The sequence below is a fragment of the Chiloscyllium plagiosum genome, unplaced genomic scaffold (genome assembly GCF_037043375.1).
Source record: "Chiloscyllium plagiosum isolate Xiang-an unplaced genomic scaffold, Cpla_swu_hap1 HiC_scaffold_5, whole genome shotgun sequence".
Classification (NCBI taxonomy): Eukaryota; Metazoa; Chordata; class Chondrichthyes; order Orectolobiformes; family Hemiscylliidae; genus Chiloscyllium; species Chiloscyllium plagiosum.
The window spans coordinates 131416478-131436160 of NW_028270143.1; the positions used below are offsets into that span (position 1 = coordinate 131416478).

General features: G+C 47.6%; 1 protein-coding gene across 2 annotated transcripts in view; it reads right to left on the reverse strand.

The window, feature by feature from the left end:
- The window catches only part of LOC122550197 (TBC1 domain family member 20), a 59324-nt gene that overhangs the window by 35631 nt on the left and 4010 nt on the right, over positions 1–19683 (reverse strand). The window contains exons 1-5 of one of the 2 annotated variants that reach the window (XM_043690940.2): positions 13598–13756; positions 8310–8495; positions 7230–7310; positions 6679–6865; positions 4574–4675 (exon numbers count right to left, since the gene is read on the reverse strand). In XM_043690940.2, coding sequence (XP_043546875.1) covers positions 4574–4675; positions 6679–6865; positions 7230–7310; positions 8310–8495; positions 13598–13664 — 623 coding nt within the window. In that variant the 5' untranslated portion in view covers positions 13665–13756. Of the gene's footprint in view, positions 1–4573; positions 4676–6678; positions 6866–7229; positions 7311–8309; positions 8496–13597; positions 13757–19683 lie in introns of those variants that run through there. The other variant, XM_087987669.1, reaches the window with a different exon arrangement.

Sequence of the window (19683 nt, forward strand, 5' to 3'; positions counted from 1 at the left end):
AAGACAACTTTTAAGACTCCTGCCCGATCTCCATCTCGCTCCAGTTCGCCAGTCTTGGAAGGAACCCAACAGTGACCTTGAACTGAATGGCTGTTCAAGCATTTCAAGAGCAATTAGGAGTTAACCACATTGCAGTGGGTTTGGAGTTACACATAAGCCAGACTGGGTAAGGAATCCAAATTTCCTTCTCTAAAAGGGACATTAGTGAACCAGTTCAGTTTTTACGACAGTCCACATTGTTACTTGATCACTATTAGGCCACATTGCAGATTTTTATTGAATTTGAATTTCACTATCTACCTCAAGAAGGATTCTAATCCACGCTCCCAGAACCTTTTTAAGGTGTTCTGGATTACTGGTCCTTTTTTTTAATTCACACAGGGGATGTGAGCATCACTGGCTAGGCCAACATTTATTGCCCATCCCTCGTTGCCTTTGTGATGGTGGAGAGCTGCCTTCTTGAATCACTACAGGCTACAATGTAGGGTGGCCCACACTGCCCTTAGGCAGGGAATTACAGGATTTTGACCCAGTGACATTGATGGAGAAGTGGTATATTTCCAAATTAGGATGGTGAGTGGCTTGGTGAAGAACTTGCAAGTGATGGTGTTCCTACATATTTGCTGCCCTTGTCCTTCTAGATGGAAGTGTTTGTGGGCTTGGAAGGTGCTGTCTGAGGATCTTTGGTGAATTTCTACAGTGCATCTTGTAGGTGTACACATTGCTGCTACTGACCATTGGTGGAGGGAATGTATGCTGTGGATATGACATCAAGCTTCTTGAATGTTACTGAGGAATATTCCATCATACTCCTGACTTGTGCCCTGTAGATGACAGACAGGCGAAGGACAGCTAGCTGGTGAGTTACTAGGCACATTATTCCTAGCCTCTGACCTGCTCTTGTAGCTACCGTGGTGAGTCCAGTTGAGTTTCTGGTCAATGGTGACCCCTAAGAACGTTAACAATGACGATAGCACCATTGAATGTCAAGGGGTGGTGTTACATTGTCCCTTATTGAAGATGGTCAGTGGTGCAATCAACTCTGGTCCCTGGTGCTGTGATGTTGCAACACTAACCACTGAGCCACCATGCTGCCCTCATTGTTTTACTGATGATTGAGAGTAGACTGATGGAGTGGTAATTGGTCAAGTTGGATTTGCCCAGTGCCATAGAAATATTTAGCATGCTTTGTGTGTACAGGACATACCTGGGCAATTTTCCATATTTGTTGGGTAGGTGTCAATTTTGTAAATGTACTGGAACAGCTTGGCTCGAGGTGTGGCAGGTTCTGGTGCACAAGTGTTCAGTATTATTGCTGGAATGTTGTCAGGACCCTAACCTTTGCAGTATCCAGTGCCTCCAATTATTTCTTCATGTGGAGTGAATCGAATTGGCTGAAGACTGGTCATTGTGATGTTCGGGACCACAGAAAGAGGCCGAGATGGATCACTCACTCAGCGCTTCTGACTGAAGACTCCTGCAAGTGATTCAGCCTTATTTCTTTGCACTGATGTGCTGGGCTGTTCCATTACTGAGGATGGCATATTTGTGGAACCTCCTTCTCCAGTATATTGTTTAATTATCCACCACCATTCATGACTGGATTTCGCAGGATGGCAAAGCTCTGTCTATCACTTAAGCAAACGTGAGGACTGCAGATGCTGGAAACCAGAATCTAGATTAGAGTGGTGTGGGAAATGCACAGCAGGTCAGGCAGCATCCAAGAAGTAGGAAAATCGACGTTTCGGGCAAAAGCCCTTCATCAGGAACAGCCTGCCTGACCAGTTGTGCAGTTCCAGCACCACTCTAATCTAGACTCTATCACTTGCTGCTTATACTGTTTGACACACAAATAGCCCTGTTTGGAAGCTGCAGTAGGTTGACACCTCTTCTGTAAGTATGCCTGGTGCTACTCGTGGCATGCCCTCCTGCATTCTCCACTGAGCCAGGGTTGATCTGCTGGCTTGATGGTAATGGTTGTGCGGGGGATATACTGGGCTATAAGATTGCAGGTTGTGCTAGAGTACAATTCTGTTGGTGTTGATGGCCCACAGGGTCTCATGAATGTCCAGTCTGTTTAAAGTCTGTCCTGTTGAGCACTGTAATAGCACCATACAACACAATGGAGGGCATTTTTAATGTGAAGGTGGCCACCTTTACTAGTAATAGACAGATGTATCTCCGATCCAGAGCAAGTCCTCCCAACTGTATATCACTGTGCCATCAGCTCTGCTGCCAGTGGGACAGAACGTGTCTTGAGATACTAATGATGGTGTCTGGATCATTGTCATACCTACAGATAATGTCAGGCTGTTACGCTACTAATCTGCGAGACAGCTCTCCCAATTTTGGCACTAGCCCCAGATGTTGGCAAGGAGGACTTTGCAGGGTCAACAAGGCTGTTCTGCCGTGGTCTGTACTGATGCCTAGGTCAGTGCCCGGTGGGTATCTGGTTTCATTTCTTTGTTGAGGCTTTGCAGTGACTGACAACGACGTGGCTTCCTAAGTCATTTCAGAGGGCATTTACAGTCAATCACATTGCTGTGGTCCTACAGTCACTGCGGTCATCAGTAGATTCTTAATTCCAGATTTTTGAAAAAACTGAATTCAAATCCCACCATCTGCCTTTGTGGGATTCCAACTCAGGTCCTGAGAACATTAGCTGAATTTCTGGATTAATAGCCAAGTGATAATACCACTGGGCCATCACTTCTAAGACATAAACACTACATCAACTGTCCTTATCTCATCTGGAAGATGGCATCCAGCAATCCCTCAGCACTGCATTGGAATATCAGCGTTGAACTTTGTGCTCAACTCCACAACTTCCTGATTAGAAGTCAGCTGACAGTGTAAAGGCCACCTCTTTCCAAAATCTTTTGTGACCTCACCGAATGTTGCGTTTAGTTTGGCATGTTCCTTAGTCCCTTATTGGACTGCTGTAGAAAACCTTGGAAAAATGTCTTACGTTAAAAACGTGACAAATGGGGTTATAAAGTTGTAGGTGAGAACGTGTTGCTGGAAAAGCACAGCAAGTCAGGCAGCATCCGAGGAGCAGGAGAAGCGATGTTTTGGGCCAGAGCCCTTCATTTTCCAGCAACACACACTCAACTCTGATCTCCAGCATTTGCAGATCTTACCGTCTCCTATAGAGCTGTAGTACTGAGTTTCCACACAGGAGGCCAGTAGCAAGGCACACAAATCCCAGGTATTGAAGTGCTTGGACAGAAACTCAGATTAACCAGTTTAATTGTTTCTACTTGATACATGGCCTCTGACCCTTTGCCTATTGCATCACTGTGAAGAATAAGTATCAGGAAACTATTTGACCGTACGCATCACCACCAATTCAGTTTTATTTTCATCCAACATTCAGTTGCTCCAGGTCACTGATTAACTGGTTGATTGTCATCACATATCGAAATACAGCAAAACGTGTTGTTTGGTGTGCTATACAAGCAGGCCGTACCATAGAAAGTGCACCAGAGCAGAACAGAATGCAGAATATGGTGTTAAAGCCACAGAGAACACGCAGTGAGAGAGTGCAGAATTAACATTTGAGAAGTCTATTCAAAAACCTGATAACAGCATGGAAGAAGCTGTTCTTGAAACTATTCATACGCATATTCAAACCTTTATATCTTCTTCCCGACAGAAGAGGACGGAGGAGAGTATAATTGGGTGGGAGGGACCTTTGATTCTGTTGGATGCTCTCCCGAGGCAGCAGGTTGTATGGATGATGGACTGGGCTGTGTTCACGACTCTGTCGTTTCTTGTGGTCTTGGGAGAGCAGTTACCATCCCTCACTGTGATGCACCCACATAGGATGCTTTCTATGGTGCAGCTATAAAGATCAGTAAGAATCCTTGTGGACATGCTGAATTTCCTTAGCCTCCTGAGAAAGTAGAGATACTGTTGTGTTTTCTTGACCATCGTGCTGACATGGTTGGATCAGGACAGGTTGCTGGTCCCAGGAACCTGGCACCCGTGACCATCTCCACCTTAGCACCACTGATGCAGATAGGGAAATGCTCTAGACTCCGCTTTCTAAAGTCAATGATCAGCTCCTTCGTTTTGCTGACATCGATGGAGAGATTGTTGCCTTTACACCATACTGCTGAGCACTCAATCTCTTTCCTGTATTCTGTCACGTCATTGTTTGAGATCTGACCTACTATGGTGGTGTTGTCAGCAAACTTGTGAATAGAGTTGAGGCAGAATTTGGCCACGCAGTGAGTGTATAAGGAATATAGTAGGGGGCTGAGTGCGCTGCCTCGTGGGACATTGGTGTTCATGATTATGGTGGAGGAGGTGTTGTTGTCTATTCTTACTGATGACAGTCTACGGGTCAGAAAGTCAAGGATCCAGTTACAGAGTGGGAGACGAGACCTAGGTTTTGGAGTTTAGACAGCATCTAACAGAGACTGCAACAAGACTAACTACAGCAATGGTAATGACTAGGAATGCTTGGAGCCATGGCCTGCAGGGCCCCAACAGTGAACATTTTCAGTAATGGAGAAAGACCCAAACAGGAAAGTCACTAAAGGGGTAGCAAACAGAACAGATGGCTCACCTCTGCAGAAAGTCGTGGAGCTGTGGGTTCACCCGCTGCAGAACTGGCATTAGGTAGTTTAGAATGTGCTTCGTGCTGTCCATTGTGGGATCCATAAAATCCCTGTGGGAGTAGCATAGCAAAATCCATGGGTTACCCTTTGTTTCACTCAATACCACAAAGCACACAATGCAGGCCTGCAACCACCATGCATTCTGTTACTCGTCTACTTGCTACCTCAGGTATCACGCTGAAACTTTATCCACAATTTATCTGCCTGCACTCATTTTGGCAGCTCTGGTTGTTCCTCTCACAACCTCCAAATAAGAACACAAGAAATAGGAGCAGGAGTAAGCCCGTCATCTCCTCAAGCCTACCCTACCAGCATGGATGATCTGCCACAGGCCTCATCTCCCCTTTCCTGCCAACTCCTCATAGCCATCCACCTCCCAATATTAAAAGAAAATCTTCCTCCTCTTTGAATACTTCCAGTGATCCAGCCTCCACAACTCCCTTGGGTAGAGAATTCCAGATATGCACTACCCTCTGGGAGAAGACATTCTTCACATCTCACTTTTAAAGAAGCACCGCCTTATTCTGCAACTACGTCCCCTCGTCTGACCTGCCCCCACTCTACCCTGTCAAGTCCCTTCAGTATCCTTTTTGGTAAGCTGCTACATAGTGGCACCTTCACTCTGAGGTCATTAATTAATCAATCCGCTCTCATTAGATAATTCCAGGTCTCATACAGCTTGCTTTCTGGTCAGCTCCACAACATGCTGTTCTAAGTAGCTATCCTGAAAACATTCTATGAACACATAGAGGCTAACTTTGTTTATCTTACTTTCCCATCGCTATGTAGATAAAAATCTCTGACTATTAGATTAGATTAGATTAGATTAGATTAGATTAGATTACTTACAGTGTGGAAACAGGCCCTTCGGCCCAACAAGTCCATACCGACCCGCCGAAGCGCAACCCACCCATACCCCTACATTTACCCCAACACTACGGGCAATTTAGCATAGCCAATTCACCTGACCCGCACATCTTTGTGACTGTGGGAGGAAACCGGAGCACCCGGAGGAAACCCACGCAGACACGGGGAGAATGTGCAAACTCCACACAGTCAGTCGCCTGAGTCGGGAATTGAACCCGGGTCTCTGGCGCTGTGAGGCAGCAGTGCTAACCACTGTGCCACCGTGCCGCTCGAAATAGTCGGCACCGTGCCGTGCCGACTATTATCACTGAGCCTTTCTGACAAGTTAATTATTGTTACTTTATGGCCACCCGATTGTAGCAGGGCGGGCCACCACTCAAGTGACTTGATTTTATCATTTCTCATTTCTACCCAAACTGTTCCACCTCTTGTTTTCCTGAACTGAAGTCACCTTCTGTATTGTGCAAATATTACTAACTAACAGAGCCACCCTTCCATCTTTTCCAACTTTCCGGTCATTCTTAAGTGTCCTATAACCTTGAAGATTCAGGTCCTCATCCTAGCAATGCCTCTGTAATGGTCAGTTAGGTTATTTTCCACTGCAGCCCTTACTCTCTCAAGCTGACAGGTCCTCAAATCTGTTGGACAATTGCAAAGGCTGCAGGTCCTGCACTCCTGCCCTCTGGGTCCCCTTACGTGCCTCAAACAAAGGCACACTCTCTTGCCCTTGAACACTAACAAATCAGATGATCCAACCCTCATGACCTGCCTGTTATGATAGCCCTGATAGTAGTGAAGTTGTACATTCCTCTCAAAGACACAGAAACTGATGTTGATCAGTTGTTCCTGTAGAACTTCATGTTCCTCTAGACGCATGCTGATATTAAAAATAAATTGCTTATATATGGTTCACAATAATGTCACTGTTCACTGGGGGTGAATTTTTAAGGCGGCAGACGAGGTGCCAATCAGTTGGGCTACTTTTATGTGGATGGTGTCAAGGTTAAGAGCGCATGCACTTGTCAGGTAAAAACGTTGTCATTTTTATTTTGTACAAATCTAGGTTATATCTGCATTAAATCTGCAGTTTAAATTCTGTCATTGCAAGCATTAAAGAGTTACTGGCATTTGATGAGCATAGATGGGCCTCAGTATGCAGTGCTAACCATGATTAGTGGTTCTTCACCTGAGATGATGGGAAGACAGTATCTCCATGAGTGCAATGGCCATCCTTTCACCAACAACCAGGAGGAATGTCACAACAATGTCATGGTAGCCCTGATAATAGTGAAGCTGTAGGTTCCTCTGTAAGACGTAGAGGATGACGTTGATCAGTTGCTCCTGCAGAACTCCACGTTCCTCTGAACTCATGCCTGAGAGTAAAAATAGATTCAAAATAAATTTGAAATAAGCAACCAGCATACACCTTTGTTTCAATTCAGTTTTCTACAGGAGAGTTTGTCTTCATCACAAAAGTTACAATCCAAACAGCCAACAAATCAACAATGTCAACTCAATGACACATGGTTGACATGTAAACCCAGATTGAGAGATCTAACATATTAAATTTTACACAGCTACTGGAGAACATAAACCAATTGACTTCCCTGTCTTTCCCCCTCAAGTGAATTCTGATAGACCTAAATACTCTCTGCCTTTTCCCTTTGACTGAATCCCAACAGACTAACTACCCTCCCTATAATTTGCACTCAACTGAATTTCATTAAAAATTCTTACCTTGTGGAAACCTGCGCAGTGACCGTTGCACATCCATGAGCACCTGGTTGTAATCTTTGTGGCCTTCCCTTATATCCTTGCCTTAAAAGACAAGCATACATCAGATTTCAGCACACTGCATTTTGCTTCAAATATAAAGCTGGGATTTTCTTCTTCATGCGTGCAAAACTCTTGGGGGTGGGTTGGAGAGGTGAATGGAGAGAGAGAGAAAGTTGCCTCATCGCAACGTGTTCAGTGACCAGCAATCGTGCTGGCCAAATAACTTCACAACATATTCCGTAACCTACTGTGTGTCTGTGCCATTGTGCAGTGCTCTCTATCCACCACAGTCACTGGTGCTGGCTCTTCACCCTCATTAGTTTTGGCATTTAATTAAGTCATTTTAATAGAGGGGAATGGGGAGGAGTACACAAAGAGAAATTTGTGATACAGGAATATTTCTGCTAGAGCAGAAAAGACAAAGGAGGAACTTTCAAAAGGATTTTCTAAATGATAACAGGAATTGATCTTGTGATTAAGGAATTTATATAATGTAAGGTTGCAATGTCACTGGTGGGAGATCATCATTTTAAAATTGTTACTGTGTGTGAAGTGTAGAAGATTAAGAGGTCAGCTAAATGAAATGTTTAAGGTGATTCAACGAGAGAGAGGGGAACTACTTCTTCTGGTGGATGAGTATCAAATAATAGGGTAGAACATTTCAGCCAGACAGTTCTGGGGTGATGTAAGGAAGCACTTTTCTCCTCCCACACAACGGGGAGCAGAAATCTGCAACTCTCCCACAAGAAGCTAAAGATTAATTGATAACTTCAGAAGATAGTGACAGATTTTACTTGAGTAAGGATTATAAGGAAGTTAAATGGAGTTAAGTTACAGATTAGCCATGATTTGACTGAATGACAGAACAGTTCAAGGTGCTGAATGGCCGCCTTTTTTCCATTACCCAACTTAAACAAAAAATTCACTAAAAAACAATGCAAACACAAAGCAGGAGGTGAATAGGGAAATGGATTAAATAGCTACAGCTGAGGCTTGCCGATAAAGGAATAAATCCAGCAGTTATCCTCATTGCCACCATACCTGGTTTTGGAGGTAATTTGTAAACATTTACATTCAGCAGCTTTGGCCAGACTTTCCTGCGGATCTCGTCGGTCAGGAGCCCACCCTCACTAATGGCAGACTGCCGGAGAGTTTCCACATCCACTGGGTCAACATTCAGAGCCTGATGGATAGCTACCAATTTCTTCTTTTTCTTCGATTCGGGTTCTGTTGAGGGAACAATGTGGTGAACTCTCAGTGCACGACTGGTCACGAGAATCTTAGCATCATGCCCATTGTAATCGAGGAAATGCAACTGCACATTTCTTCCAAACTTCAGCTCCGACTGGAGTAAGTTACAGTTACAGCAGGTTAACTCAGCGAGACATCAGAGTCAGCAGGGTTGTGAATTCAATTTCAGCTGGAGTACAGAATATAGGATGACAGTTCAGTGCAATACTGAGGAAGGGATCAGCATGAGATACGTGGCATCTTTTGGATGAAATGTAAACAGAGGCCCTGTCTTCTCATGATCCTACAATGTTGTTCAAAATGCAGCGAGAGTTGGCCTTAGCTTTACAATAAGTCCTAGCTTTAGGTATTTGTTTCTTCATGAGCAAGGAGGTGAAAAATTATTGGGGGTTGGTAGAAATGTGGAATAATCAGAACAGCCACTATTTTATCGAATAGCGGTGTGACGATGCTGTCAATTTAAAATGGTTATTTGGACCTTGTGTTTTTTGGAGGTGAGGTCATAAAGGCAGAGGTGCCAAAGAGTCTCGGAAAAGGCTGGTTTAACAATTGAAGGGGAGTTCTCCCAGTTCAGGCGTTTTCTAGTTTGTTTTAGCTTTTGCAGTCACAAGGTGTGTGATTCCAGGAGAGTCACAAGCTTCAGTAAAGAACTCCTCTGACTTTCTCTGAAATCTCTCTCTTTATGATGCTCCCTCCTGCCTGTAAGAATCTGGGTTTGGATTTACCTTTTCGACAAGCAGTGTGTTTGTGGGATATTGATGTATTGGAACTGATCATTAGTAATAATTACTTTATCGGTTCAGTAACATTTTCCAATAGTTAAGTTAGTCCAAATTTTGTTTTCTTTTGTTCGCATTCCAACTGTAATGTTTAAAAATATCTGTTTTGTTTAAAGCCGAAGGATTTGATGTCACACCTGGAATACTCACGTCACATCTGTCTTTAAAATAAGAAAAAGTTACAGTCCAGGATACCTTCTTAAAATATTTTGTGGGGTTCTGGCCAGGTCCATAACACATTAGGGGGCTCTTGTCAGAGCGAAACTCTAATTTAACTTGGGGTTCAGAGTTGTTGAACTCAAAGACGATGAGTGGACACAGCGTGCGCTGCCAGCCCAGTCCCAGTGCACGTACGCGCACGCGCACACGCTGACACAGTGCGTACACACACTGACACAGTGTGTACTGCCAGCCCAGTCCCGGTGTGAGCGCACACACACTGACACAGTGTGTACTGCCAGCCCAGTCCTGGGGTGTACACACACACGGACACTGACACAGCGTGTACTGCCAGCCCAGTCCTCGGTTGTACACACACACTGACACAGTGTGTACTGCCAGCCGAGTCTCGGTGTACATACACACACTGACACAGCGTGTACTGCCAGCCCAGTCTCGGTGTACACACACACACACACACTGACACAGCGTGTACTGCCAGCCCAGTCTCAGTGTACACACACACACTGACACAGTTTGTACTGCCAGCCCAGTTCCAGTGTACACACACACACTGACAGAGCGTGTACTGCCAGCCCAGTCCTGGGTTGTACACACACACTGACACAGTGTGTACTGCCAGCCCAGTCTCGGTGTACACACACACACACTGACACAGTGTGTACTGCCAGCCCAGTCCTGGTGTGTACACACACACATTGACACAGCGTGTACTGCCAGCCCAGTCCCGGTGTGTATACACACACACACACAGACACAGCGTGTACTGCCAGCCCAGTCCCGGTGTGTATACACACACACACTGACACAGTGTGTACTGCCAGCCAGTCCTGGGTTGTACACACACACTGACACAGTGTGTACTGCCAGCCCAGTCTCGGTGTACACACACACACACTGACACAGCGTGTACTGCCAGCCCAGTCTCGGTGTACACACACACACTGAAACAGTTTGTACTGCCAGCCCAGTTCCAGTGTACACACACACACACAGACACAGCATGTACTGCCAGCCCAGACCCGGTGTGTATACACACACACACACAGACACAGCGTGTACTGCCAGCCCAGTCCCGGTGTGTACACACACACACAGACACAGCGTGTACTGCCAGCCCAGTCTCGGTGTGTACACACACACACTGACGCAGTGTGTACTGCCAGCCCAGTCCTGGGGTGTACACACACACACTGACACAGACACAGTGTGTACTGCCAGCCCAGTCCCGGTCTGTACACACACACTGACACAGAGTGTACTGCCAGCCCAGTCCCAGTGTGTATACACACACACACACACACACACACACTGACACCGTGTGTACTGCCAGCCAGTCCCGGGGTGTACACACACATACAGACACAGTGTGTACTGCCAGCCCAGTCCCGGTGTACACACACACACACTGACACAGCGTGTACTGCCAGCCCAGTCCTGGTGTTTACACACACACTGACACAGTGTGTACTGCCAGCCCAGTCCCGGTGTGTACACACACACTGACACAGTGTGTACTGCCAGCCCAGTCCCGGTGTGTACACACACACTGACACAGCGTGTACTGCCAGCCCAGTCCCGGTGTGTACACACACACGCACTGACACCGTGTGTACTGCCAGCCAGTCCCGGGGTGTACACACACATACAGACACACACACACAGACACAGCGTGTACTGCCAGCACAGTTCCAGTGTACACACACACACTGACACAGCGTGTACTGCCAGCCCAGTCTCGGTGTACACACACACTGACACAGCGTGTACTGCCAGCCCAGTCTCGATGTACACACACACACTGACACAGCGTGTACTGCCAGCCCAGTCTCGGTGTACACACACACACTGACACAGCGTGTACTGCCAGCCCAGTCCCAGTGTACACACACACAGTGACACAGTTTGTACTGCCAGCCCAGTCCCGGTGTGTACACACACACACACAGACACTGTGTACTGCCAGCCCAGTCCCGGTGTGTACACACACACAGACACAGCGTGTACTGCCAGCCCAGTCCCGGTGTGTACACACACACACACAGCGTGTACTGCCAGCCCAGTCCCGGTGTGTATACACACACACAGCGTGTACTGCCAGCCCAGTCCCGGTGTGTACACACACACACTGAAACAGATTGTACTGCCAGCCCAGTTCCAGTGTACACACACACACACAGACACAGCATGTACTGCCAGCCCAGACCCGGTGTGTATACACACACACACACACACAGACACAGCGTGTACTGCCAGCCCAGTCCCGGTGTGTACACACACACACTGACGCAGTGTGTACTGCCAGCCCAGTCCCGGTGTGTACACACACACACACACTGACGCAGTGTGTACTGCCAGCCCAGTCCTGGGGTGTACACACACACACTGACAAGGACACAGTGTGTACTGCCAGCCCAGTCCCGGACTGTACACACACACTGACACAGAGTGTACTGCCAGCCCAGTCCCAGTGTGTATATACACACACACTGACGCAGTGTGTACTGCCAGCCCAGTCCTGGGGTGTACACACACACACTGACAAGGACACAGTGTGTACTGCCAGCCCAGTCCCGGTCTGTACACACACACTGACACAGTGTGTACTGCCAGCCCAGTCCTGGTGTGTGTACACACACACACACACACACACACACACAGACAGAGCGTGTACTGCCAGCCCAGTCCCGGTGTGTATACACACACACACACACTGACACAGCATGTACTGCCAGCCCAGTCCTGGGTTGTACACACACACTGACACAGTGTGTACTGCCAGCCCAGTCTCGGTGTACACACACACACTGACACAGCGTGTACTGCCAGCCCAGTCTCGGTGTACACACACACACTGACACAGCGTGTACTGCCAGCCCAGTCTCGGTGTACACACACACACTGAAACAGTTTGTACTGCCAGCCCAGTTCCAGTGTACACACACACACACTGACACAGTGTGTACTGCCAGCCCAGTCCCGGTGTGTATACACACACACAGACAGAGCATGTACTGCCAGCCCAGTCCCGGTGTGTACACACACACACTGACACAGCATGTACTGCCAGCCCAGTCCTGGGTTGTACACACACACTGACACAGTGTGTACTGCCAGCCCAGTCTCGGTGTACACACACACACTGACACAGCGTGTACTGCCAGCCCAGTCCCGGTGTGTACACACACACACACTGACACAGTGTGCACTGCCAGCCCAGTCCCGGTGTGTACACACACACACTGACACAGCATGTACTGCCAGCACAGTCCTGGGTTGTACACACACACACTGACACAGCATGTACTGCCAGCCCAGTCCTGGGTTGTACACACACACTGACACAGTGTGTACTGCCAGCCCAGTCCCGGTGTGTACACACACACACTGACACAGTGTATACTGCCAGCCCAGTCCCGGTGTGTACACACACACACAGACAGCGTGTACTGCCAGCCCAGTCCCGGTGTGTACACACATACACTGACACAGTGTGCACTGCCAGCCCAGTCCCGGTGCGTACACACACACTGACAGCGTGTACTGCCAGCATGTACCTGTTCCTGGGTCTGTCCCCCTTCCTGCGTCTCGCGGTGGGTCTCTCCCATTTCTCCTCCTCTTCTCCCCCTCCCCCTCTCACCCCCACCCCACCCCCAACCCATCTCACCCCCACCCTAGCCCCAGCCCCACCCCCCTCACCCCAACCCCCCCTCACCCCCACCCCAGCCCCAGCCCCAACCCCCCCTCCCCAGCCCCAACCCCCCCCACCCCAGCCCCCCTCACCCCCAACCGCCCTCACCCCCACCCCCAACCCCTCTCACCCCCACCCCTCTCACCCCCCCCAACTCCTCTCACCCCCAGCCCCCACCCCTCTCACCCCCACCCCAGCCCCAACCCTTCTCACCCCCAGCCCCACGCCTCACCCCCAGCCCCAACCCTCTCACCCCCACCCCCTCACCTCCTGCCCCCATCCCCACCCCCCTCACCCCATCCCACCCCCACCCCTCTCACCCCCCCGTCTCACCCCCAGCCCCACCTCTCACCCCCACCCCTCTCAACCCCAGCCCCCACCCCCTCACCTCCTGCCCCCATCCCTCTCACCCCCACCCCTCTGCTCACCTGCCGCTCTCCGGCAACCGCTAACGGTCGCCGAGCCTCTCAGACTCGGCCTCCGGCCCTTCTTCATGGGGCGGGCGGCTCTCCTGCCGTTGAACCAAGGAGTGAGGGGGCAACCAGGCGCCGTCTCACAGACTCTCCATCACCCTCTGCCCGCCCAGCTCGCCGTTGCTGCCGTCTCGAGCCTCCGTCACCTGATTGGTGCGGCCGAGCCCAAAGGGGCGGTGACCTTCACCGTTGCGCTCGTCTATTGGATAACCGCGCCATCCATCAGCTCCGGGCCTCGCCTCTTCCGGTGGCTTGCACCAGATCCCTTCTGGGAATTGTAGTTTCCCCCCCCCCCTTTCGATTTTGTGTTAAAACCAAAAGAACTCTGGATGCTGGAAATCAGAAACAAAAACCGAAATTGCTGCAATACTCAGCAGGTCTGTCAGCATCTGTACAGAGAAATCGGAGTTAACGTTTCAGCTCCAGTGACCCTATCCCAGAACCTGTTTTTGGGCCTTCTTCACTTACAATAATCCCTTAATGTCAAATTGAACATCTTTTGTACATCCCTTCATTGCTCAATTTACCACGAATAAGTTTAGCCCACCTATTTGAACCATAGCATGTAAGACCAAGTACTAGGATGTTGGACTCTTAGATTAGAGTGGTGCTGGAAAAGCACAGCAGGTCAGGCAGCATCCAAGGAGCAGGAGAATCGATGTTTCGGACAAAATTCCTGATGAAGGGCTTTTGCCTGAAGCGTCAATTTTCCTGCTCCTCGAATGCTGCCTGACCTACTTTGCTTTTCCAGTACCACTCTAATCTAGACTCTGATCTCCAGCATTTGCAGTCCTCACTTTCGCCCAGTGGGATGTTGGATTAGAGTAGATGGGTTTGCAAAAAGATGGGCTGAAGGACCTCTTACCAGTGCTGTAAATCCTTATGATTCTCCGACATAGTAAGGAGTGCAGATGCTGAAGATTTCAGAGTCAATAAAGTGTGGTGCTGGAAAAAAGCACAGCAGGCCAGGCAGCATCTGAGGAGCAAGACAGTTCACATTTGGGCTGTAACCCTTCATCGGGAGTTATGAGAGAGAAGAGGGCTGAGAAATAAATAGGGAGGGGTTGGGGCTGGGGGAAAATTAGTCGGAATGGTGATAGTCAGTGGGAAGGGTGGAGTGGATAGCTAGGAAGCAAGATGGAATCACACAGCATTGCCCTTTGATGTGAAGGGCAGTGTTTGTCACTGGCCACCCGGGTGTTTTCCTATCTTCCTGGTGGTGGAAATTGAATAAAGATTGGTGCACTTTGTGTCTTTCACTGTGTCTCACACCTGCACACACACACCATGGGTGCTGGGGATAAAATAAAGAAAAAAATATATATATAAACAGGAGATGCGGGGATCTGGGGTGGAGGGTGTTGCACGCAGCAGAAAAAAGAAAAAAGAAAAAGAAAAAAAAGAAAAAAAAGAACAAAAAAGAAAACAAATAAAAAAAAATTAAAAAAAAGGAAGCAAGATGGACAGGTAGGTCAGGTCAAGAGGGTGGAGCTGAGTCGAGGGGTTGGATCTGGGATGGGGTGGGTGGAGGAGAGATTTGGATACTGGTGAGGCTGTCTGGAAGGTGAGGTGTTCTTTATGATTCTAACTGCTTGGGAAGTAGGCAGCAGGTGAGGATCACTGTGTAGTAGACCGAGAGCATTGAGAAGCAGACAAAGAGTGTAAGACTGTTCAGGATAAGTATGAAGTGTGTATCCGCTCAGAACTACTAGGTACAGAAGCCTGAACACACGCACCAGCCGGTTTCATAATGGTTTCTACCCCATTATTAGAATACTGAATGGGCTTTCAAACTCACAAACATTCGGCCGTACCTGTGTTTTTGTTTTTGCCGCTGTTTACCTATTATTCACTTATCTGTGCTACTTCACTCTGTGATCTGCCTGTAACGCTCGCAAGACAAAGATTTTCACTGTGCTTGGTACATGTGACAATAAATTCAATTCAAATTCAAACAGCCCAGGAGAGTAAAACTACATAGGGAATAATGTGAACCAGTTCAGGGTCAATGTGAGGCAGTTATGAAAAGCATGCAGTCGAGACTGTGGTGCTGGAAAAGCACAGCAGGTCAGGCAGCATCCGAGGAGCAGGAGAATCAATGTTTTGGGCAAAAGCCCTTTATCAGGAATGAGGCTGGGAGTCTAGGGGATGGAGAGATAAATTGGAGGGGGTGGGGCTGTGGTGAAGGTAGCTTGGAGTGCAATAGGTGAATGGAGGTGGGTAATGGTGATAGGTCAGAGGGGAGGGTGGAGCGGATAGATGGGAAGGAAGATGAACAGGTCATGAGGGCGGTGAAATCTACATTGATGCCATAGGATTGGAGGGTCCCGAGGTGGGAGATGAGGCTTCAGATGGTTAGGGTGTGGTGATGGAGTAGGCCCAGGATCAGCATGTCCTTAGTGGAGTGGGAGGGGGAGTTGAAGGGTTCAGCCACAGGGCAGTGGGGTTGGTTGGTGGGGGCGTACCGGAGATGTTCTCTGAAGCACTCTGCGAGTAGGCCATCTTTCTTCCCATCTATCCACTCCACCCTCCCCTCTGACCTATCACCATTACCCCCACCTCCATCCACCTATTGCACTCTCAGCTACCTTCCCCCCAGCCCCAACCCCCTCCCATTTATCTCACCGTCCCCTAGACTCCCAGTCTCATTCAGGCTTTTGCCCAATACATCGATTCTCCTGCTCCTCAGATGCTGCCTGACCTGCTGTGCTTTTCCAGCACCACACTCCCGACACTGATCTGCAGCATCTGCAGTCCTCACTTTTGCCTATAAAGAGCATGCAGTCGATCAGGTACCGCAAAGCAGACTTGGAGGAGTGTGAAGTGATAAACGCTGCAAGAGGACAAGACTCCACAAAGATCCCCATTCTCGATGATGAGGGAAAGCAGCACAAATGATAAACCTGCAAAAATCTTCAGCCAAAAGTGCCAAGTGTCCTAGGTCTCATCCAGAGGTCCCAGAATCACAGATGCCAGCCTTCAGCCAATTTGTTTTGCTGCATGTGATATCAAGAAATGGCTGGAAATACTGGATACTGCAAGGGCTATGGGCCCTGACAACATTCTGGCAATAATACTGAAAACTTGCTACTCCCTAGCCAAGCTGTTCCAGTACAGATACAACAATGGCATCTAACCAACAACATGGAAAATTGTCCAGACATGTCCTCTCCACAAAAAGCAGGACAAATCCAATCCAGACAATTACAGCCCTGTCAGTTTACTCTCGATAATCAGTAAAGTGATGGAAGTCATCTACAGACAGAGCAGGCAGCACGTGCTCAGCAATAACCTGCTCAGTGACGCCCACTCAGCTCCTGACTTCGTTATGACCTTGGTTCAAACATGGACAAAAGTGCTGCATTTCAGAGGTAAGGTGAGAGTGACAGAGAAACATGGAAATTAGGAGCAGGAGTAGACCATTTTGCCATATGAGACTGCTCCACCATTCAACATGATCATGGTGATCCTCTATCTCAATGCCATATTCCCATAAGCTCACCTTGATGCATTTAAAACCTAAAAGTTTATCTAACTCCTTAATGAATATATTCAGTTCTGGATGTAAGTTTGCTCGCTGAGCTGGGAGGGTCATTTCCAGACATTTCGTCACTCTACTACGTAACATCTTCAATGGGCCTCAGGCAAAGCAGTATACATGATTCCTGCTTTCTATTTATATGTTTGGGTTTCATTTCAGTTACTCAGCCTTTGGTGATAGTGAAGTCCACAGGTTAACCCTTTGAGGGAAGATAATTTTTCTCATCTCAACCCTAAATGGTTTACTGTCTATCCTGAGACTGTGTCCCCTGGTTAGGGTGTCTATAACCAAAGGAAACATCCTCCGTCCTCTATCCAGCCCTGTTACAATTATATACGTTTCAATCAGATGCCCTCTCATCCTTCTAGTGAAGAGGCCCAGTTGAACCAATCTCTCCTTACCTTAAAAACCGTCAGGCAACCGCTATGTTCAACAAGAAAGATTCTAACCATCAACCCATGACATTTAATGGCATTACCATCACTGAGAACCGCACCAACATCATCCAGGGAGTTACCATTGACCAGAACTGAACTGGATTAGACATATAAATACGGTGGCTACAAGAGATGGTCAGAGACAAGGAATCTTACAGATTTAAAGTGCTTTTCAAAAGGAGCAAATGCAGGTAAGAAAGAAGTTTCTCACACTGAGTCGTTAGGGTGTGGAATTCATTGCCTGGAAGTGTGGTGGAGGCGGGTTCAGTTGAGGTATTCAAGACGGTATTGGATGATTATTTGGATAGAAATAACATGCAAGGGATGGGGAAAAGGGGAATGATTTGCAGTAGGTAATAATGCTTGTTTCACAAGATGGGCTGAATAGCCTAATTCTGCACTGTAAAATGTTTGTGAATCTGAGTAACGTACCTCCTGACTCTCCAAAGCCTAGCTGCCATTTACAAGGCAAAGTCAGGAGTGTGATGAAATATTACCCACTTGTCTGAATGGGTGCAGCTCCAACAACACTCATTTAGCTTCACAATATCCAGGACAAATAAGCTCATTTGACCGGCACCACATCCAACATTCACTTCCCCCACCTCCAACGCTCAGTAGCAGCAGTGTGTACCAGTTACAAAATGCAGGGCAGAAATTCACCAAGGCAATTGAGACAACTTTTAAACCCAAGACCATTTCCACCTAGAAGCACAAGGGCAGCAGATACATAGGAACACCACTGCCTACAAATTCCCCTCCAAGCCACTCACCATTCTGAGTTGGAAATGTATCACTGTTCCTTTAGCGTCACTGGGTCAAAATCGTGGAACTCCTTGTCTAACTGCAATGTGGGCAAATTCCGAAGAAAGTCATTAGACTCAAAACATAACTTCCTTTCTCCATAAATGCTGTTAGGCCTGCTGAGTTTCTCAAACACTTTTTAAAATTTCCGATCTCGAGCATCTGCAGTATTTTGTTTTTATTATAGCAGTGAGGCTGTTCCTATGTCAAAAGGACTAGAGTACTACGACCCTCTCACTACTACCTCTCAAAGGTGATTGGGACTAGGCCAGAAACATTGGCCCACCAGCATGCTGACATTCTCTGAATGATTTGTAAAAAAAATACACCTTTAAGGAAGGAAATCTCATGTCTATGTTTGGTCTGGTCTGCACTTGATTCAGTGGTGCAGTGGTAATTTCACTGTGAATGATTTAGAGGTCCCAGTGTTGAACTGGGGTGTACAAAGTTAAAAATCACACAACACCAGGTAATAGTCCAAAGGTTTATTTGGACGCACTAGTTTTGGAGCACTGCTCCTTCATCAGGTGGTTGTGGAGTATAAGATTGTAAGACACAGAATTTATAGCAAAAGTTTAGTGTGATGCAACTGAAATGATATATTGAAAAAGACCTGGATTGTTTGTTAAGTCTCTCATCTCTTAGAGTGACTATTTTGGTCTCAGTTCTTTCATAAGTAAATCCCAGAACTTTTTTCAAAGTTACATTCTCAAATGAACTTTAACAATAGGTGCCATGTCAGCTCAGATAATGGATTGATGGAGTGAGGTTAAAGTCTGTCTGTCTATGCCGCAATGTTCAGACTGATTCAATTTCTAAAAAAGGGATTTACAGAATACTACATGAATTCGTGCAGTTTTTGAGTAAATTAAAATGTAATTATGCAAGCACAAATTCACTTATATATGTATTTTGTGCGCACGTGGGTGTGTGTAGGGGGGAGTGGTGGTGAGTGTCTGTGAGAGAGTGTATGTATGTGAGTGTAAAGGGGTATAAGTCTGTGAGAGGGTGCGTGTGTGGGTGAGAGTGTGGGGTGTGTGTATGTGTGAGCGTATGAGAGAGAGCTTTTGTATGAGTGCGTGTGTGCGCGAGACAGTGTACAGTATATTACAGTGGGGTCACCTGTAGTGGGTCCTGGTTGAGGCATTCCCATGGGCACCAAACTTGGCTATCAGCCTCTGCTTGACCACTTTGCGTTGTCTGTCCTGAATTCCGCCTTGGAGGATGGTCACCCGAAGGTCCGAGGCCAAATGTCCCAG